At 59.0% G+C, this 22,079-nt stretch overlaps 1 protein-coding gene across 3 annotated transcripts; it reads right to left on the bottom strand.

Moving 5' to 3' along the window:
- Positions 1-1,168: 1,168 nt before the first annotated feature.
- CD164L2 (CD164 molecule like 2) lies at positions 1,169-18,275 on the bottom strand. 3 transcript variants are annotated; one of them, XM_044997901.1, is made up of 6 exons: positions 18,054-18,275; positions 13,959-14,063; positions 10,113-10,190; positions 8,976-9,041; positions 6,587-6,749; positions 1,169-2,284 (listed from the first exon to the last, which is right to left on the bottom strand). In XM_044997901.1, exons 1-6 carry the CDS (start codon positions 18,241-18,243, stop codon positions 2,278-2,280), a joined length of 609 nt encoding a protein of 202 aa, XP_044853836.1. In that variant the 5' UTR covers positions 18,244-18,275; the 3' UTR covers positions 1,169-2,277. The 3 variants fall into 3 exon arrangements, with proteins under 3 accessions (XP_044853836.1, XP_044853835.1, XP_044853837.1); XM_044997900.1 differs by lacking the exon at positions 1,169-2,284 and adding an exon at positions 4,956-5,229; XM_044997902.1 differs by lacking the exon at positions 1,169-2,284 and having other exon boundaries at positions 5,248-6,749.
- Positions 18,276-22,079: the final 3,804 nt, after the last annotated feature.

Raw genomic sequence — 22,079 nt, 5'->3', positions numbered from 1 at the left:
TCACAGCATTATTTTTATTGTTGAGTACAGAAAAAACCCTACATATAGAAATGACAGTGCTCTGGCTGTGTACGTGCACAGATTTATTTGTTTTTTCTAAAGTTAATTAAGTATTTCAGGAAAAAATGTCAGTTCAGCCACCAGCCAGAGTGTTGTGAGTCTCCCTGTCCTAGGCCACAGGCCATAACAACGCCCTGCAAAGGGGAGACACACGAGCTCGCTGGGGCAGTCCCGCTCTGTGCTGAGGACCGGGTCAGGCTGACAGCTGTAGGCTTCAGCGTTCAAATACAAGGTGTGACCGAGCACAGGGCTGGGAGCCAGGAAGTCGTGAGCTCACTGCCCAGCACTGAAACGAATGCCTTGCTCCAGCCGCCTTTGCGTGCCTCAGTTTCCCCATCTGTGAAAAGGGGATAACACCCTCGCCCTCACAGTGGGGTCCAAAGCTCACATCCCTAAGTGGTTTGGTTTCTCTTCCTAGGAATAACAGGGAGGAGAGCAGAACCCCGACCGCGTCCTTCACTCCCAGCGGGGCTAGGCAGAACGTTCCCAGCCCCAGCCCCAGCTTCTCCAAGCTCAGCACCTCCCACCCATCGCCCCTGGGGCAGGGGAGCCTCCCCGCTGCACCCCTATGTCCATCTGCACTCGGGCGCTGGCTGATCATTGAGCGCAGGAAGAGGATCCCATTGCAGTGACCAGGGCCTTACCCAGGGCCGCCCAGAGGGTTCAGGGGGCCTGGGGCAAAGCGGGGGAGCTGCGGCGCTTGTACTCCCCCGGCAGCGGCGGTCCGGGTCTTCGGCGGCGGGGGGGCCCTTCAGTCGCTCCGCGTCTTTGGCAGCACTGATGGGCCTCCTGCCACCAAAGACCCGGACCGCCCGTGGGCCAGGGCTTGTGGGGCCCAGGGCCTGGGGCAAATTGCCCCCGCTCTGGCCGGCCCTGCCCTTACTGCTGCTTAGGATCAGGGCGCAGGGGCCATGGGGCAGGCCCATGGGCAGCAGTGCAGTTCGGCAGCCTGGCTCCCTGCCGCTGGCCCTGGAGAAGGGCAGCACAGGGGAGAGGCATGCGCCTGCCTCCATCACCAAACAGCCCCCCTTGCCAGCAGGCCGAGGGTGAGAACGAACCACCCACCGCCCCGTCCCAGGTGTACGTGCCAGCCCCCACCACCAGAGCAGGGGGCTCCCAGGTGCAGCAAACTTGCTAGTCAGGCTACAGGGGCACTGGGTGTAACGTAGCCCCTGTCGCTCCCACACACGACCCAGACACCAAAGATCCAAGAAAAAGAAAGTGCTTTTATTTGCCTCCTCTGCGTGCGATGACTCCATCCCCCCACCGTGCTGTGTGGCCGGGGGTCGGAGCCCAGCGTCCCGCCAGCCCAGGGAATAACACACCCAGCCCCCTCTGAGAGCAGATCAGGCCCGGGGAGGGGAGACACCAGCTGGCAGGCACCAGAGAAATGAACTGGGGAGCCTCCGGGGGCGGGGGCCCTTAGGCCACCTTTAAAGAGGAAACCAGCCGTGGGTCCCTTGAGATCTCTGGAAGGAACAGCACGAGGAAGCTCCGCTGCGCCTAGGGGAGACCTCTGCTGCTCCCATAGCCTGGGAAAGCCCTTGTGTCCGCCCCACTGAGCAGGGGTTACAAAGATGAAGGCTGGTGGGAAGTTACAGGCCAGGGTGGGGCAGAGAGCTCAGGGCATGTGTGTGGGGGGGGAATGTTCCCCCAGGAGACAGAAGGTGAAGGCCAAGTGAATTGCTGACCCCAGGCAAGCGGCTGACCCAGCTTCAACCCCCTCCCCTCCACCCACTGGAATTACAGCAGGAAATGGGAGCTCACCAGCGCCCCCCGGGGGGAGAGCGAAAGGAACAGAGCTACAGGGAGGCAGAGCTGAGCCGTGGAGGGTCGGACGAAGGTGGGTTGAGCCTGTCACCCCTGGGGGGGTCCGTCCATCCAGAGAGAGCAGGGCCAGGAGGGCACCCTGAGCTTCCCAAACAAGGCAGCGACATTAGATCTTGCTGGGGACGGGCCTGAGCCTTGGGTGGCGTGCGTGGCCCCGGGGCCAGCCCTCCCCGTGGCGAGTCTACCGGGCACAACACGGCTCCAAGCATGGAAGACCCAGTCTGGCAGCGCTTTGCATAGCTCCGCGGCGCCCAGATCCCCTGCCCCGGCGAGGAGGGAGAGGGGCACGGCCGAGAGCAAGCAGGGCAGCCGGAGCACTGGCCGCCTCGTCTTCCATTCCTCCTCCCACAGGAAACCACTTCACCGCCCCGCCCCGGGCAGCGGCCGTCAGATCCTAATGCGGTGGGACAGAGAAGAGAGCTCACCAGCGGGGGCCGAGCGCTGCCGCCATCGCTGCCCCCCGGCGCAGCCGTTCCACACCCCGGCAGGCTGCTGAGCCAGACAGGACTGGACGCCCCAGGGGCGTGGCAGCACCAGGAACCCTTCACGACCAGGTCGCCGGTTCAATCCCAGCCCAGGGAGGCAATGTCCAAGGGCCACTGTGAAGTGACGGTGCCGTGCCCAGCAAGGAGTCTAAAACTAGCGCCTATCTGGGCCGAGATGCCACGGTGTGAACCGGTCACGGCTCCAGGGGACGAGAAGGCCTCTCCCTCCAGGAGACGGATGCGAGATGTGGGCAAAGGGGACCCAGACTGTCGCTGGGGCAACGGTTTGCAACGTACCAAAGCAATCACGCTGCCCTTAGGAAAAGACACCCACCCCCCTTCCCATAGCAGCTCCCACACTGCCAGGACACCCCCACTTGCCCAAGGGAGCTCTCGGCTGAGGATCCTCCTCTGTCCCTAAGCCAGGGCTGGCACGGAGCGGAGACTCCCGCTGTCGATCTGGCCCCAAGCGGGTAATGTAGTTAGACAGGCAAATAAACTGGGGGTGGGGGGACAGACAGACGCAGACAGACACAGGGCCGCTTTCAGGGAAACAGGCCAATTATGCGCAGCAGCTGCTCCTTTCCCCCCCCCCCCCTGAAAGCCATTTCTCAGAGGCTGCCTGAAGCACAGGGACAGGGCTCCTTGCTTCCCCCGGGCAGGTTATTCTGCCCCCGGCCTTGAAAACCCAAATGTTCTCAGCCGTGCCCCGGCCCCTTAGGACTTAACGCCTGCAGCGGGTGCTGGAGATGCTCTCCCACAGACCTTTCTCATGGAGCGTGGGTGCACACCTGGACAGACATCCATTCCCCCTTGCAGCCCAGTGAGGCAGGGGAGCCAGACACCTGCTAATGCAGCCCCCACCCACACCCAGCGGGTCAGCCCAGTTTGCACGGGCCGGTCTAACTCTGCCAAGGGATTTCCACGCCTTGAGCTGTCCTCGACACCCCCCCCCACCTCCGGCCCACGCAGGGATCCACCCAGCAACAAAGTCACCCCGGAGAAATCAAACCGTGCAGCTTTAATTCCGCGCTCACAAGGCTGCGGCCCACTGCACACAACATGCCCCCAGCTGCGCCCCCAGGGACCCACACAGCAACACAACGACACAGCAAGAGCACACAGACGGCTGGGGGGGAGCGGGGAGGGGTGGGTACATGCCCCTTTAACCATCCCACCTGCCCCTCGCAACTGGCAGCTGTGCTGCTGGCCCGGGGTTCAGAGCCATCTGCCGCTAAGCTGCCTGTAGGAGAGATACCGCTCTTAGGCAGCGGCTGCCATCCAGACAGAGCGGGCAGCCGCTGGCTGGAGGGGATGCCAGTGGCCAGGAGGGCCCGGTATTTTAGAGATGGCCCCACAGCAAGCCAGCAACGCCTTGCTCGGAGCATCGCCTGCCCTGCCACGTGGGGGGACGGGGAATGAAGAGAACAAAAATCCTCCTGGGGATTCAGCAATCAAGTGAGAAATGAAGGGACAGGATTATTTGGAAACTGCTCCTGGGAGGGCTCGGACGGGGGAAAAGAGGACACGAGGGGCAGGCATCTCGCTGCCTCCCCGACTAGCCCCGGCAGCAGGAATCGCCGGAGGGAGAGCTCACAAGACCCACTCTGAGCTGGACCCGGTTTTCACCCCAGTTGGGGGGGGCTGATGGGCTCGGGGATAACACACCGGGCTGGGATTCAGGAGACCTGGATTCCATTTCTGGTTGTGCCATCGAGACCGGGCGGCACACACTTCAGGCCAGATTTTCAAAAGTGCCCAGCGCATGAGGGGCTGAGCTCACTGGAAAAGTCTGGCCGACGGGCTCGCAGGGAGCCAGTTCCCCCTCTGTAAAACCAGGATAATCTTTCCTCTCCTGCACTCTTTGTCTTCCCTATTGAAGACAGTGAACGTTTTGGGGCAGGGTCTGTGTTTCACTGAGCCTCTGTACAGCTCCTGACACCAGGGGGACCTGATTTTATTCAGATCTTCTAGGCACTACAGTGCTAAGAGAACAGCCCCTGCCTGCTCCATTGAGCATACGTGGGACTGCAGGGAGAAGGGCCGTGCAGAATTTCTCCCAGTGGGACACAGAGGCTCTTCTCATTGTTATATGACATGCTGCTTCGCCCCTGTAACGCCATCTCTGGCGTCTTCCAGCCAAGGACCCCACAGCGTGTTACAGGTAGCCGTTACTACTGGACAGCCAGGGAAACTGAGGCACAGAGGTTCTGCAGTGAGCGCAGTGGCACAGGCAGGAACAGAACCAAGCACTCCCACTCTAACTCCACCACTCCACTCTCCCTCACCAGGGCCACATGAGCGCTGGGGAAAGCACAGGCTTTCACCCCGGCCTGGCTGCACCAAGCCAAGCTGGAGTCAGACTGAGGACGCTTTGGGGGCGGGAGGGGGGGGATTCCTAGTCCACAAAGGAGCTTATTTGAGAACTGCTATGACAGCAGAGAGCCTTGCTGTAGCGCACAGGCTGGGGTAGCGGGGAGAGACGGCCAGACGCCTGCCAAGAAAATGCTTGGGACAGCAGTGGGCCGTGGTGGTGGATAGGAACTGGGTAGCCCCCTAGCTATTTAACGGGACGCGTTACCCCGCTCCACCCCGAGTGGAGCACCTCGGCCCTGCCTCCGGGCAAGGAGGCAGCATTTGAATACAAGCCAACGGGCTAGCCAAGGCCTGCATGTCCCCTCCACACAGCCAGGGAGGGGGGCAGGCTGGGCTACCATGCTGCCCTGGAGACCCCCCCATCCCCATCCCCACCCCCACGCAGCCCCAAGAAAGGGCGAGGTTTTCTCTTGTTGCGGTTCCCGTCGCCTTGCACGTGTAAGCAGAGCCACGCGGCAACACCTACTGGTTCTCCTCCCTGGCGCCGGGCAGCGTGCAAGGGAAACAGAGAGAGGGGACGGCCCCCGACATTAGACACAGGCCCAGCTCCCCGCCCAGCCCGAGCCTCTGCCCTCCACGCTCTCCTAGGGGGGGCGAAGGGAGGCAGGGGCCCTGCTCCCCCAAGAGAGAAGGTCCCTGAGCCGGGCCTGGGGCTGAGAGAGGCAGGGCCCGAGGGGAAAGGAGGCGAGGGTGTGCCCAGGACTGGGGCACGCCCAGAGGCCAGCCCCTACATGGGGCATGGCACCGTGGCAGGGGCGTCAGGCCAAGCGTGTTCATTCTGGAGAGGGGAAGGGGGCTGTGGATGGGCCGGCAGGTGGAGAGAAGCAGAGAGTGTGGGTGTTGGGGGGGCTTGAATGGGCCCAGCCCAGAGCCTCTGGAGACACGCAGGGAGAAGAGTGAGCGAGCCACCGTTTCACCCAGCTTCAGTGACTCCGGCCCAGCCTCCCCTCTCGCAAACAGCCACTTCCCAGCTCCGTCCCATCCCCGCCTGCCCCGGCCAGGCCCTGGACACGATCAGCGTGAGGGGTTTGAACAAGGAGGGCTCAGCAGAACGAGCTTTCCTAGGGGCTGCGTCCCCGGATCCTGTCTCTCTGCTGCGAACGGCGGGAGACGGGGGATGATCCGGGCAGGGGACAAGCCAGCTGGCAGGCACCAGAGAGATGAACCAGCGACAACAGATGGACGAGGAGGCAGAAAAACAACCAGATGAGAAACACACAGACAGGAGCGACTCCACCAGAGGGAGGGCTGGGGTTTATTGCTCACGGAGCGAGCGCGCTGGGGCGCTGGCCTCCACGGGGCAGGGAGAGGTGGAGTGGACGCCCCAGTGCGATGGGACAGGGGAAAAGGCAGAGGGAGAACACGGAAAGGTTCACAGCGGGGTTTGCATGAGAGCGAACCAACAGCGCATGGCCATGAGCAAGACACAGGAGCCGCCACACGCGGCCACGTGCGCGCAGCTGCCAGAGACGGACACACAAGGATCTCTCAGCGCGCTGGGGAGCAGGTGCAGAGACCCCAGAGGCTCACGACTGCCTAGCCACGGAAGGGGGAAACGTACCCCCGGCGGCTGTAGACGGATTGCAGTCGGCGCTATTCTAAACAGGTGGAAAGATGGGAGCCGGACAGTGCTACGGGCTGGATCTAGCAGCTGCCCCACGTACAGCTATGGGTGGGTCAATCCCGAGCCTGCGGCACCAGAGGGTCTCCCTCCACGACCCATCACACACAGCAGGGCTCGCCCCCAGCCACTCCCGGGATCAGAGCTGTTCTCCAGCCCCAGGGCCGGACCTGGCCAAGGCAGACAGTGTGTGTGGGGGGCGGGGGAAGCTTACAGCGTCTGGTAGGTGCTGTCCTTGGACTTGAGGAACTTGATGATGAAGTAGAAGACGGCCTGGACGCTCAGCACGAGGACGATCCCCCCCACGAAGCTGGCCGAGTCGAAGCCAGGCGGGCGGAACTCGGGGGTGGCTGTCAGCGGGGGGCCGGCCGTTGTCCCTGGGGGGGGAAGCAGCAACAACGTTACTGGGGCCTGATGCCACGCACACGCCCGTGTGATGCCGCGCTCCCTCTCCCAGCATGCCACCTGCTCCCTAGTTACTGGCCACCTGAGCAGGCTTCTGGGCCCCGAGCCCGGATAATAGGTACGCTATCCCCCTCCTGCCCCGGCTAAGCAGGGCTTCCCCGGGCAGTGATGGAGGGAAAGGGACGGGAGATGCCCCCGGCTCTGGAATAGGCTCACCTGAAGCTCTCCAGGCACTCGGAGGGGCATTCCACCTAGAGAGAACACTGCCCTCGCAGCCAACGCCCCAGCATAGTGCCAGGGGGACTGGGCCGTCAGAGATGAAGCTGAGGCCCTGGCTGTTTGGGACGAGGGTCACTCCAGATCCCATGGCACTTCCCTCATTCTCTTTGGCCAGCAGCATCTCTCCTTCCCTGTGGTGCAGTGTACGAGTGGGCGGCTGCCCTCCTCCCCGGAGGTGGCTGCACTCCAGTGCAGCCAGCATGCTGGGCTTCCTATTGTAATCTAGTCTCCCAAGCCCAGATGGCGTGTCGTGCACTGAAGCTGATGGTGACACAGCAGCCTGTTGAACTAGACCCATCTGTAGGCAGAGGTGAGAGGAAGGGGCAGACCCCGCAGAGCAGCAGCAGCGCTCTGCATCCTGACATGTTCTATAACAGAGTGAAATGCAGAGGAGGGGGGGGGGCACTTCAGGCCCCCCATGCACACTACAGACTCCAGAGGGGTCCCTGTAAGGAGACTGTTTAGTGAATGGAGTTTAACCCTTTCAGTGCTCTCCCTACGCCAGCCCTTTCCTCTGGCCACACCACCTCCTGTAGCAGAGAGTTTACTGCAGAGCAGAGGCTGTATGTGCATGTTTGGGAGCAGAGAGAGAACCAGCTGCATGCGGAATGGGAGGACTGGGAAGAGAAGCCGTCGGCTGCTCTGCTAAAGAGAGCAACTGCCCATCGGAGAATGGGCTGGATCAATAATTCACAAAGCTCCGGGATACAGTTACTCGTTTTAATTAGCTGAAAGCTCTCTGATTCCTGCGCCTCCTTCCTGGAAAGAGAGTCCTTCTCATAACACTGCCCTCCCGCTCCCCAGCCTCCCTCCCGGTTCCCCATCCCAGCAGCAAGAGCCCATTTAGGAGCAAGGGAGTGGAAAGAGAATTTGTTCCTGTTACTGTCTGCCTGCCTTCATTTCCCCAGGCAGGTTCAGCTGGATGCAGTGTTCTCTTCCTATGCCTGTCTCACAGGTCTGCTCCACCCAAGGCTTGGCTGCATTTTAATGGGGAGTGAAGCAATGCTGGGAGAGTCTCTATGTGAAAGCAGATGTCTCTCTCTCTCTCTCTCTCACTTGCGCCCAGGCCTGATTTTTCCGAACATTTGGACCCCAAATACACGTGCAAAACGAGCGTGCAAGTTGATCAACTTGTGATACTCTGCACGAGCGATGACCTTGTTTGCACGAACAAATCACAGTTAACTGTGCCTATAAGTTAGTACACAGGTCTCCCAGCCCCCCGCCCCCCACTTTTTAAAAAAAAGTCAGGCCCATCATTTAGACATAATATGTAGCACTGGATGCTTCACAAAAGGCAGGCAAGGCACTGCACACAGCGCGGGGAGCTCTGGAAGGGAGGTGTCAGTCACCCCTGACTTAGCACATGCTAGGCTTTCACCACCAACATGTTTGGAGGTCCCCAACATGGGGCTATTTCCTATGTGACAGGGCTTTGGTTAATAGAATACTCTGCCCTTGTATAGCACCTGACATTTACCTAGAAGCACTTCAGGCAGTGACTAGTAATCGTCCAAACGCTCCCTGGGATGGAAGTAAAAGTCATTATTCCCCCTCTTAGTACAGATGGGGAAACTGAGGCACAGAGCGGGGGGAGGGAGAGGAGGACTTTCCAGAAGTCTCACAGCCAGCGCTCTCAGTAGAGCCCAGGAGTCCTGAGGGCCAGGCCTGTGCTTGAATTACAGCACACGCTTCCCTCTCCTCTTTCTGCAGGAGAAATTCTGGAACGAAGAGACGTTCGACTGCCCGGCCCCAGCCGGCTCCGGGCTGACGCAGGAGGGAAGGGTGAGTGTTCTCAGCTCAGCAAACCCCACCAGACTCCTCCCCGCTGACCTGAGCCTGGTGCAAGAACCGCACATTAGAACTTGCCTCTTCTCCAGCCTGCCACTCCCTCCCCAGCCCACACGGGTGCCACTTGCCTGGGGTGAGGATCTCCGGCGCCTTGGTGGACGCTCGCAGAGGCTCCTTGGTGGGCGATCTCCGCGCTGAGGGGGCAAGGGTGGAAGAACAAGACGAAGTGCTTAGAGGCCAGAGTTCCTCGCTGGCTCTCACCATGGCTGGGACTGGAACGCCCCCTTCAGCCAGTGCACCTGCCCCATTCCCTACAGCGCCCCCTGCTGGGAGAGTCTGGGACTGGAGTAGCTGTGAGCCCCCCCACAGCCACCGCTCCTGCCCCATTCCCTACAGCGCCCCCTGCTGGGAGAGTCTGGGACTGGAGTAGCTGTGAGCCCCCCCACAGCCAGTGCTCCTGCCCCATTCCCTACAGCGCCCCCTGCTGGGAGAGTCTGGGACTGGAGTAGCTGTGAGCCCCCCCACAGCCACCACTCCTGCCCCATTCCCTACAACACCCCCTGCTGGGAGCGGCTGGGACTGGAGTAGCTGTGAGCTCCCCCACAGCCACCGCTCCTGCCCCATTCCCTACAACGCCCCCTGCTGGGAGCAGCTGGGACTGGAATAGCTGTGAGCCCCCCCACAGCCTCCGCTCCTGCCCCATTCCATACAGCGCCCCCTGCTGGGAGCAGCTGGGTCTCGTGTAGCTGGGGACATCAACTGGCTGTCAGACATATCAAGTCCCCCAGTGGGCTGAGCCCATGGAACTGCCCCTTCTCCCAGGACAGGCAGCCCTGCTTACTCCCTGTGCATGCAGTTAGCTGCAGGCAGAGGCTCCCGCACACGTTTATTCAGAGGTGATTACGGGATCCTGGAAGCAGCTGGGACAGGAGTAGCTAGCAGCTGCCTTGACAGCCAGTGCTCCTGCCACGCTCTCCACAGCACCTCCTGCAGAGCGCGGCTGGGACTGGTTTCACGGCGGTCGCTCCTGCAATGGAGCGTGGATTCTCTTCCATGAAAGCAGATAAATAATACTACTATCCCCTAGCACTTACACCGAGACCATCGGCTCGCACGGCACCTTGCAAAGAAAGGGGAATATTATCTCCAATTTACAGATGGGAAAATAAAACAGCCTCTGAGCCGGGGTAGAATGCAGGTCTCCCGAGGCCCGGCGCCGCGCTCCACCCAGAGTTCACGCTGCTGCGTTCACACCGGGAAGTTACCTGGACACACAGCAGTGACATTGTAGATGGAGCACGTCTCCTTGGTGGCGTCTCCCTTACCAATGCAGCTCCCGGGCCCTGAAGGAAACAGGAAAAACCAGCAGGAAAAACCTTTCACAAAACTCCCCCGAGCAAACCTGCCCCCTAGAAAGCCCTGCCAGTCCCCCGCAAAGGGGGCTCTGAGTGGGCGACAACAAGCAAGACCACGTGGCCAGCCTGGTAAGCCGCACACGAGAGCCGGGGAAGCAGCACCTAAGGACTCGAAGTCCACACCCCCCCAAATGAGCATCCAGGCTTTGAGTTTGACATGTTCCGACTTTGCATCAGCAGCCTCTGCTCCCCCAGGCTCCTGCCCAGCCTCACGCCCAGAGCTTGTGCGGACGGCGTCGTGCTTGGAACACGATCTCCTGCTGGGACGCGTTCCTGGGCAACGTTGCGTGGACGAGCGGCAAACCTCTTCCCCGCCATCGGATCCATGCGGCTTCCACTAGGGCCCACGCTTTGTACTGACAATTCCCCCAGGTCCTGGGAGAGCCCCATCGCGGGCTGAGACAGAGACCGGCTCTGACCCTTGGGGATATTTCAGTTCCCGGAGGATGGAGGAACAGCAAGGAGATCACATCCCCTGTTGTTTTGTGGTTCTCTCCAGCATTAAACACCTAACCCCAAATTCCACCCTGTCTGGGATCCATTGGATCCCATGGCACTCAAATCACAACCCATGTTTCAGCTCAGCTGCATTAGCTCCATCCCCTTTGGAAAGCCAGTTGTTATTTTACCATTTCAGCTACGGACCCTTACATAGCGTCACTGCAGACCCCAGTAACCTGCAGGGGCGGCTCTACCTTTTTGGCCGCCCCAAGCAGTCATGCGCGGGAGACGCCCCGGAGCCGCGGGAGCAGCGGACCTCCCGCGGGCATGACTGCGGAGGGTCCGCTGGTCACGCGGCTCAGCTGGACCTCCTGCGGCTGCGGACGGTTCGCAGGTCCGGCGTCTCTGCTTGAGCTGCCGCAGTCATGCCTGCGGGAGGTCCACTGGAGCCGCGGGACGAGCGCCCCCTCCGCAGTCATGCCTGCGGCAGGTCCGGTCGTCCCGGGGCTCCGGTGGACCTCCCGCAGGCATGACTGCGGAAGGTCCGCCGGCCCAGCCTGCCGCCCCCCCGGGAAAGGGCCGCCCCACGCACGTGCTTGCCGCGCTAGGGTCTGGAGCCGACCCTGGTAACCTGGCAGGAGCCCACCCTGGCACATGGTGGCTGGATGAGAATAGCTGGACAAACAAGCAGCTGGACTGAGCACGGCACATCAGAAACCCATTCCTGGAGAGTGAGAGGCAGCCTACCGGCTTGTCGACCACGCAGACAAGCCATTCAGATGCCACTTCTGGAGCAAGAGGTCATGGTTGAATTGCAAGCAGAGCAGAATCTGATGCATCTCACCCCAGAGGTGGCTGCATGTTACCAGCAGGTGACGTGATCTCCAAATAGATGGACTCGGGTTACTCTAGTTAAAGTCACTGAAGGAGACGGGGCTTCCCAAAAGAGTTTAAACCAGGTGGCAGGTATTATTAAGCTCCTGGGTTTTCTGCAGGTCCATGTGCTTGGGCCGGTGGGGTCGGCTTACCCTTGCCGCATGCTCCTCTGTCTCAGTTCTCTGCCCCACCCTTTGGGAAGTGGAGGATTTTCAATTCTATTATCTCTGCTCTCCCCCCCCCTCCCCCGCTGACATCAGTTGTTATTGAAGGTAGCAGCAGAAGCAGCCAGAGCCCCTCCCAAAGCAACAGGACACGGAAACTCAACACCCACCCAGAAAACAAAGATGCCGCGTCCTGTTCTGTTCAGGGCTGGCTGGGCCTTGGGCTTTAAGGCACCAGGGTGAGATGTGAAAGAGAGAGTCTCCCCCAGCAAAGACCTAGTGTCTTCCATGGGTCACAGAGCAGGGACTTCGCAAAGCCTCCAGCTTAGAGAGCTCACGCCACACCGAAGCGAGAGACTGAATTACACGGACGCCCGAGAAAGCCCCTCACGCAGTCACCACTCTGTCACTTTTCCTCGCTCGGCTCTGAGAGGGACAACCCACCTCCCCTTGCCCAGCTGGGCCTGATCCCCTGGGTGCGCCAGTCACAGCAATGGGACAGCCGGAGCGGAAAGCGACTCTGCTGGCCACAGCGTGCGTAGGGTGGGACGGGGTAGACAACAAAGCAGCGAGCGGAGTTTGTTCTTTGCTCACTGGGGGGAACTGGGCTGCCGGCCACCAGAGCTTAATTTGTGCCTGGGGTTGGCAGGGCTCAGGCCCAGCATCTCGCCCGTCGGTGGCAGGCCAGGCCATGCTGTGCAGAGGACGCCAGCATTACCGGCACTTCTGTCTTTACAAATTAAGCATCACCAGCCGCGGCTGACTGAGCTAGCAACCCGCCAGCCCTGCCCTGGCCACCAGGGGGCGCTGCTGCTGTCGGCCGGTGCTGGGGCTGGAGGTGTGACGCCTAAAGCCAGAGGCCTTTAAGGTGGGGGAGCGGAGGGAGCAGGCTGCACCCGCCAAGAGAAGCAGCTGGGGGCGGGTGGCACTCGGTACCAGGGAGCGTGAGTCACGGAGCCGTGGGAGGCGATGGCTCAGGACAGGGTGGGAGGATAAATGGCATTTTTGGCAGGTGAATGTGTGGGGGATGCTGGGTAATTTTTTTTTTGGGGGGGGGTGATGTGACTAGGGAGGGGCCCCCACTAAGACACTTCTCCCCCATCTTAATCGGAGCGCAGCAGGCCAGCTGTTGCCTCTCCACTGCGTTTCGCGGCTCCCTCTGGGCGGGCTCCTCGCTGCACCACAGAGGTTTTCGCAGCAGGCTGCTGAGCCTGGCCTCAGCTTGGCTTTCGAGCAGGGCGCTGCATGGGAAGAGGCGGCTGACTAGCAGCCAGGGAAACCAGGCCTCAGCTCACAGAACCAGCCGGGGCCCCTCCATGCCCTCTGTCTACCCCGCCAGGAGGAGAGCTCTGCCCACACCGGGGTGTCACCTCCGCTAGAGGGCTGAGCCGGGGTGGGGGAGTTCCCCAGCAGCCAGAGACAGGGCGATTTCGCCGAGACGGTCTCCATAGGGAAGCAGGACGTGACTAGGTGGGCAGGGAAGAAACCTTCCATCACTGAGTCACTTAGAAAGCTTGGAATTCAGCTGTCAAAGGGCAACAAACTCCCCACTGACCTGCCAGCGCGAGAGGAAGCAGCCAGGGGCACCGCTCAGCTGAACCCCCCGCCCGGCTAGCAGAGCCCAATGCAACCACAGCGCCCTGTCCAGCCCGGGGACAAACCCCCGCCGGGAAAGGCAGCCGGGAAATCTGTCCTGAAGCCATTGCCAGTGGAATCATGGTGATGGGCGCAGCGTGTGACCCATCGCGGGCGTTGGTGTTGGGAGAGAGAGCCAGCCTGTGGCCTGACCAGCGTAAAAGTGCCCGCAGCCGGGGCTCAGCACCCGTTTAGGCACCTGCAGAGCGGGCCAGGCTTTCCAAGCGCTCAGTGTGACGCTCACAGAGGGGGTTTCACAAGGGCTCAGAAAACCAGCCCCCAGGTGTGGGTGCGTAGACTCCAGCTCAAAGGAACAGGGCCCACGAACACTTAGGAGACTGGTACTTTCCAGGCCACCAGCAGAACAATCCTAGGGCCTGTTTCCAGCCGTTTCCCAGGTCACGGGGCCCAGGGAGGGGCTGAGAACCATGCCATGGATTCGCTCCACACGGAGGGCTTGGGATACAGTTTTAAGATGATGATGTTTGAATACAGCTTGATACCTCCTGGCGGGCAGGGCCCATGGGGCCAGGCTGCAAAGGGTTAAGGCAGGAGAACTAGAGAGGCTCCCCCAGCGTACCTGGCTCCTCCGCGGCTCCGCAGCGCATCCACACGCAGCCGGTGATGTTCCGGGAAGCGTCTCCTTCAATGCACCTCTCACACGGCTCCAGCTGTTTGCACTCTCCTGCCAAAACCCAGAGGACGCCAGATGTCAGGTCCCAGCAAGCAGCCGGGTAACTAGCCCGTTTGGAGGACGGGGCACGGAGCCGTGAGGCCTCAGGGTTGAAGGGCACCTCAGAACTGCTAAGTGAAGCCTTCACAGACACAGAACGGTCCCCAGCCCCGTCCGCTTCGGTTCTGACCTGAGTGCACTTGAGTAGGGGGCTTCTTGGGAGCCTGGCCAGCATCCCCCAAGGACAATACAGTACCAGGGCCTCTGAGCTGACCCTGCCTCTCAGCCCCAGCACGCCACGGCCCTGGCAAGCGTTTGGAGAGTCGAGACATTCCCACCCTTGCCCCCTCTTGGAAGTTAGGTGCATTAGAATCTAATGATTAGACCCAGGAGGTCTGAGCACCAGACAGAGTCAGAGCTCTCCGACACCGACTGCCTCTCTGGCCTCAGGCAAGTCACTTCAGTACCTAAACGGCTTTGCAAATCTGGGCCTCAGTTTCTCCATCTCGGAAAGCAGGATGTTCATTTTCATGTGGCCACAGCCCTGAGCTATAAGTGTCCCATGCTGTACGCCCTCCGCAGAGAGGCAGAACACACCCCACCCACGCCTCGCCGCTGTAATCACAGATCTCAAAGCACGAATACACAGAGCTGGGCTCATTGCTGGGTTTTTTGGTTCCAAGCAGTTTTGGTTCAACCTGAAGTGAGTTTTTTCCAACTCTGAGGGGGTTTTGAATGTTCAGTGAACTGCAGAAGCCTGTTTCAGGCTGTCCCAGAGCAGGGCCTTGGCCCGGGGTTCCCTAAATGTCCGGTGACTGCCTGGAGCATTGGGCTAAGGGCCATGAGGGCGTGTGGGACAGTGGCTGTATCACCACCACCTCCAGTTGTTTTTGTGAATGGCCCAAACTATTTGGGTCAACTTCCCTGTGCTCCGCCTGGGCAGTTCCCTCCGGCTGCTGGGACAACCCTGCAGCATTCCTCACCTGCGCCCAGCTCTGGGCAGAGCCCTGTTGGCCTTGCAGGATTCCTGTACCAGCCCCACATTCTGGGGCCACTGTCCTAAGGCGGCAGCCTGCTTCCTCCGGCCTCCTGCCTAGCTCCTTGCAAAGCCTGGTCACGGGAGAGTCACCCCCATGTCCCTAGGCCCAGCCACAGATACACGGCAGCTGTGGGTCCCAATCCTGAAATCAGCAACTGAGAATGCTCAGCACATCCCAGGAGGTGACTGGCATTTGTCAGGATTGGACCCGTAAAAGCCATTCAATTAGGTACATCTGGGGTGGATCAATGACAGTGAAAGGCTGGTCTCCTGGCTAACACATTGCACCGGGACTCAGGAGAGCTGGATTCTATTGCCAGCTCTGCTGCTGGGGGACCCCGGGCAAGCCACTGAAATAGCTCCATGCCTCAGTTTCCCCACCTGTGAAATGGGGGTCATTAGTTCCTCCCTTTGTCTTGTCTACTTAGATTGTAAGCTCTTTGGGGCAGGGACTGTCCGGATACTGGTCCGCACAGCACCCAGCCCCAGGGAGCCCTGATCTCAGTTCAGGTCACTATGCGGCTATTCCCCCAAACTGGGCCTGTTCGCTTGCTAACGGCCGGATCCTTGCTAACAGCCGGGGGCAATTCCAGAGAGAGCAGCTCCGGGGGCGGGGGCGTACAACCAGAACCTGGATTTCAGTGCAAGATAAAAAAAAAATCAGAGCCCACCCTAGAAGTCCCCAGCCTTTGCCTCCCAGAACCGCAGCCAGGCCGGGCTTCTTTATAAGAGGGGTCTGCTCCCTTCCCCCTCCCTTGCTGGCTTATGAACACTGCCTTCTCCACCCCCACCTGGATAGGACTTAGCAAGTCTAACCACTGTCCTGCGTGGGATCCCACCGTGCCTGCCCGTCCCCCGCATTTATTCATCATGGCCCAACATTTAAAAAAATAGCCCGGGGGAAATGAAGTGAGTCACCCAGGTATCGAAGGGGCGTCTCATCTTTATTTTTGGAGGAGAACTCTCCTGCCCCTGCGTTATTTGTTCGAAATGGAAGTGGTGATAGCCAGTAAGGAGGGGGCAGAGGGGAGGCTGCGTGATCTAGTGGTTAGAACAGGCCCTTTGGCGTCACGACAGCAGGATTCCTCGTCAAAGCCCACGTAGGCCTGGGCTGAACTCAAAGCACCGGAGCCGAGGGGGCGACTCGTGCGGCAGGAGGTACGTGGGCCGCGTGTTCAGTGTTCATAGCACTGGGGCCTTGGTACTAAGTTTTCAGGAGAGGTTCACGGGCTCCGGGCACCACCAGCTCCGGGTGTCCACCTGAGCCCTCGAGGGCCTGTTGTTTGGGGGGGATGGAGTGCTCACTGCCCTGATAACGGCCGGTGTTGGGGGCACTCAGCACTGCCAAGAATCAGGCCCCAGATGACAAGTTGAGAGCTCAAAATTAGCAATCACCTTGGAAAAACCTAGGCACCGATCCCACTTGGGTAAAACCCAGCACACCCATGGAGGTCGCTGCAGGTTTAGGGCCCTGGAGGACCTTAACCTCTGTGCCTCAGTTTACCCCCTTGCAAACTGGGAGGGACGCCCACCATTTCATATCCCTTGGAAAAGCTGGACTGAGAGGCATCACGGGAGCGCAAAGGATTGTTTCGGGACAGCTAACGAGCAGCTTAGGGTCTGAGTTGAAACAAAGGGTCCTTCAAACCAGCTGGCCATTAACCGCCAGGCAGAGCCTGACCCACAGGCCACTCCTGCTCTTGCAAACCAGGAAAATGGAAAAGAAAATAATTAGGCAATTACCTTCCTGCAATAAGCGAAAGGCTGAGCGGCACATTGCCATGGATACAGGGTTTTGGTGCTAACACTGGTCTTTGCCTAGCAGTTAGAAACCTGTAAGTAACCAATGGGGAAGTAGGACTTTGTTCTCAGGGTTTCAGGCAGGTTTAGAATTGAAGTTATTTTTATCCTGCCAGGCCCAGAGACACAGAATCAGACATTTTGCTGAATGCTGCCTGTTCTGGTACTTTACCGTAGGGATCGGGCAGCCGGAGGGGGAAAAAAACAACACACAGATTGTGTCGCCCTAGGATCTGAAGCCCCCCTCTCACCAGTTCTTAGCAGGAAAGTCCCAGCTGCAGGAAGGTGAGCGGCTCTGCAAGCGCTCGTCCCCGATTGGCAGGCAATCAGCGGAGCTGGAGAACTCGGTCAGGAATTATTTAGGTCTCTTGTGGGCCTCAGAGCTAGAAATCTCTCCCAGGCATTTTGTTCGGGGGAATGAAACAAGTGCTGGATTTGCATGGTGAGAACATAGGGATCATGTGAGTCCCCCGGGAGGCAGGAAAACACAGGCGCACAGTTGAAGCTGGAAGTTACAGCAAGGAAAGGGACCCTGCACAAATAGGTACCAACCCCCGAAGAGAGAACCCCACAAACCGAGGGCCGGATTTGGATCTCAGGTCATAACCATATTTGGGAACCTTGTCCATTGTCTGCCCCAGAGCAAGGAGCTTCGGACGAGGGCTGCTCTGGGCACCAGGCACAGATCGGCTCTGAGCAGGGTCACAGCTTAGGGGCGGGCACCCGTCGTGGGCCAGTGGGGGAATGGGTCACAGAACCAGGCCAGCGCAGCCCCAGCCTGACAGCCCAGCTGACCACAAGCCCCAGGAGGGATTTGCTGCCTTGCAAAGGGCTCCCCTGAACCCGGGGACTTGGGAGGAGCCTGAGCCAGGAGCCAGCAGCGTCCCCAGCGGCAGGAGAGCCAGGAGGGCTCAGCCCCCTCACCTGGGATGGTTTGTAAACAAACTCGGCGCTGCCCTGGCAAGCTGCGCAGGGCGGGGGGCAGAGACCCTTGGTGCGCTGAGCGGGGCGGTTCCCTTTCCAACAAGCCCAGACCGCGGCTCCAGCCTGGGAGCGGGGTCCGGGCTGGGGGGTACCCCGGGGGGGGGGCTCCCCGGTCCTGCTGCGTTCCCCAGAGGCGCTGGCGAGGGGGAGAAGCTGCCCCCCCCGGGGCCCCCACCTACCTGCCCAGCCGAGAGGCAGCCAGGGCGCGCAGAGCAGCGCGCAGCAGAGCGCAGCCCGCCGCGCCCAGCAGCGGGGCGCTCCCATGTCTCCGGGCCGGGGGGCAGCAGCGAGTCCCCGGCTCCGGCGGTTTGTCGCTTTCGGGGGAGCGAGCGGGGCTCCCGGGAAGCAGCCGGAGCGGAGCGAGCTCATGCGCGCAGGGGCGGGGAGCGAGCAGCCAGCGTCCCGGGCGGGGGCGGGGAACAGCCAGGTGCGGCCCCGCCCCGCCCCGCCCACGAGAGCCAGGTGCGGCCCCGCCCCGCCCCGCCCCACCCAAACCACGGGCTGCTGCGGGTGCTGCCCCGGCCCACCCCGTGGGGGCGCAGCTGCTTCTCCAGATAAGGCCCCGTCTTAGCCAAAGGGGGGCACCCCCCGAGATGCGACCTCCCCATATCCAGGGCAGAGGCGGGACAAGCTCCCCCAGGTGCACACAAGCCCTTTCTCCACCTGCTAAATTCCAGGGCTCCTCCCCAAAGAGCCCCCCAGCCCTTTCCCCAGGAACCTCCCCCCCCTTTGGGCAGGGATGTCAAAGGTCTTGGCCAAGGGGCAGCGGTGGGTGACCACTCTGCACCCTGACTAGCACCCGGTGACCTTTCCCCAGCGAGCTGTGTGGAACGGCTGCCGTAGGAGGAGCGATTAATAAGACTGGGACTTTTCAGCTTGGGAAAGAGGCGACTAAGGGGGGATATGAGGAGGTCTATAAAATCATGACTGGTGTTGAGAAGGTGGATAAGACGTGTTATTTACTCCTTCTCATAACACAAGAACTAGGGGTCACCCAATGAAATTAACAGACAGCAGGTTTAAAACAAACAAAAGGACGTATTTCTTCACACAGCGCACAGTCAACCTGTGGAACTCCTCGCCAGAGGATGTTGTGAAGGCCAAGACCATAACAGGGTTAAAAAAATAACTAGATACGCTCATGGAGGATGGGTCCATCAATGGCTATGAGCCAGGCTGGGCAGGGATGGTGTCCCTAGTCTCTGTTTGCCAGAAGCTGGGAATGCGTGACAGGGGATGGATCACTTGATGTTTCTCTGATCTGTTCATTCCTTGTGAAGCACCTGGCACTGGCCACTGTCAGAAGTCAGGACACTGGGCTAGATGGACCTTTGGTCTGATCCAGTGAGGCCGTTCTTATGAGTTCCAAAAATTCACTCCCACATTTGCTAAATTCCTGGATTTCCTCATGTAGACCAAAGGGCTCAGCCCTGGAACCGGGGCAGAGAGCTCAGCGCGCCAGGTGCTGGCCGGCAACTGAGCTCCCTTAAGAATCTGGCCTTCAGTGTCCCAGTGGGAGCTGAGGCCTTTGGGAAAATGTCACCTCTTCTATAAGGGCCTAAGCAGGAGCAGCTGGAAAGCTGGTCCATTGGCCCAGGCTCGTTCGCATGGCTGCAGGGGTGGCTGCGCTGCAGCGCACACTCGGCACAGCCGGGATGGACAGGGCCTAACTCCGGACGTTTCCAAAGTTCCCTTAAACGCGTTTGCAACGCCGCCTGCTGTTCGCATTTTGCTCCGTGTTTGCTATTTATTGCGCCAACCGTCAGCCACTTGCCGCTCACTAAAATGAGGCTAACAGGGAACTGAGGTGCGCAAAGAAGGGTGAAGGGTTGAAAAAAAAAATCCAAATGTATTTGCAAATGCTGCTGCCCAGCCGCCCAGAGGGGAGCCTATGTGAAACCTGCAGAGGAGGGTCCTCATTCTCCCCTACCCTGCAAAGCAGTTGTATGCTGGTGTAAAGCTACCAGACCAGAACAGCAGCACAGTTGAGCTCACGTACAGGAGTAAATGACACCAACGCACACTCAGCCTGTGGGACTCGTTGCCAGGGGACGTTGTGAAGGCCAAAAGTACAACTGGGCTCAAAACAGAATTAGACACGTTCAGGGAGGAGACGTCCATCAATGGCTATTAAGTAACCAAGATGGTCAGGGATGCAGCCCCCTGCTCTGGGTGTTCCTAAGCCTTTGACTGCCAGAAGCTGGGAGTGGGCAACAGGGGATAAGCACGGCCATACTGGGCCAGACCAAGGGTCCATCTAGCCCAGTATCCTGTCTTCCGACAGTGGCCAATGCCAGGTGCCCCAGAGGGAATGAACAGACCAGGGAATCATCATGTGATCCATCCCCTGTCACCCATTCCCAGCTTCTGGCAAACAGAGACTAGGGACACCATCCCTGCCCAGCCTGGCTAATAGCCATTGATGGAGCTACCCTCCAGGAATGTATCTAGTTCTTGTTTTTAAACCCTCTTATAGTCTTGACCTTCATGACATCCTCTGGCAAGGAGTTCCACAGGTTGACTGTGCGCTGTGTGAAGAAATACGTCCTTTTGTTTCTTTTAAACCTGCTGCCTATTCATTTCATTGGATGCCCCCTAGTTCTTGTGTTATGAGGAGTAAATAACACTTCCTTATTTACTTTCTCCACAGAAAGTCATGATTTTATAGACCTCTATCATATCCCCCCTTAGCCGTCTCATTTCCAAGCTGAAAAGTCCCAGTCTTATTAATCTCTCCTCATACGGAAGCTGTTCCATACCCCTAATCAGTTTTGTTGCCCTTTTCTGTACCTTTTTTGAGATGGGGCGACCACATTTGCACACAGTATTCAAGATGTGGGCATACCATGGATTTCTATAGCGGCAATACGATATTTTCTGTCTTATCGATCCCTTTTTTAATGCTTCCCAACATTCTGTTTGCTTTTTTGACTGTCACTGCACACTGAGTGGATGTTTTCAGAGAACTATCCACAGACTCCAAGATCTCTTTCTTGAGGGATAACAGCAAATTTAGACCCCATCAATGTATACGTATAGTTGGGATTCTGTTTTCCTGTGTGCATTACTTTGCATTTATCAACAATGAATTTCACCTGCCATTTTGTTGCTGAATCACCTGGTTTTGTGAGGTCCCTTTGTAACTCTTCGCAGTCCGCTTTGGACTTTGCAGTCTTGAGTAGTTTTGTATCATCTTCATCTGGGATGGATCACTCGATAATTACCTGTCCTGTCCGTTCCCTCTGAAGCACCTGGCATTGGTCACTGTCGGAAGACAGGCCAGCTATTTGTATGCTCAGGTTAGAAAGCAGCATTCCCAACTGAGGCTCCCCATCTCCATGTTGCCAACCAAGCCCCGCCATTGAAAAATCCTGAGTCAGGCCCCCCCCCATCACAAGATTTGCTTAAAAATCATAAGATTTGAAATAACAATAACAGTTGGATTCTTTTTATTTGCCTTCTGGTTTTGAGCATTTTGACACTTTTCTCATCAGCCCATGAGAGCGAGAAACTTAATTTCTTTTCATGAAAGAAATTCTCAGCTGACTTTGGGAGCTGGGGCTCTAAGAAAACCCTGGAATATCTCAAGACTTCCAGTAAAATTGCAAGAGCTGGCCATGCTGACCACCCGCAGAACTCACTACTTGTGATGGGCTGTTCTGTTCTAGTCAGCCAGGCATGGTGGAGATGAGAGGAAGGATGGCGCACTGGTTAAATCACTAGCCTGGACCTTTGAGACTGGTCCACTTCCCAGCTCTGACACAGACCTCCCCTGTGACCTTGGTCACCTCACATAGCTTATCTGTGCCTCAGTTTCCCATCTGCCCAATGGGAGTCACAGCACTGCCCTGCCTCACGTAGTGAGGCGAAATACACCAAAGCCTGTGAGGATCTCAGATGCTACGGCAACAGGGGGCTGGATAAGAACCAGAGACAGATTCATTTAGCTCAGTTGCTCTCTCCGACTCATGTGTGTGTCATTTCATTCCGGGGAAAATGCCAAAGTCGCTCAGAACGTTTCTGTGGGAGGTGCCCGTTCCCCAGCACTGCAGGTTTGCTCAGCCCTGCTCTTGCCAACACCCGATCCAGTGGAACATCTGCGGCATCCTTAGTTGTGTTTGCTGTCCCATTAGTTAGAGAGAGAGAGAGTGTGTGTCTGTAGGCCTCAGAGACCTGGCCAACCCCCCCAACATTTAGATCAACCC

Source organism: Mauremys mutica, chromosome 23, assembly GCF_020497125.1.
Source record: "Mauremys mutica isolate MM-2020 ecotype Southern chromosome 23, ASM2049712v1, whole genome shotgun sequence".
NCBI lineage: Eukaryota > Metazoa > Chordata > Testudines > Geoemydidae > Mauremys > Mauremys mutica.
Note: the sequence above shows the minus strand (reverse complement) of the source record. Positions and strands in the feature narration are given on the sequence as shown.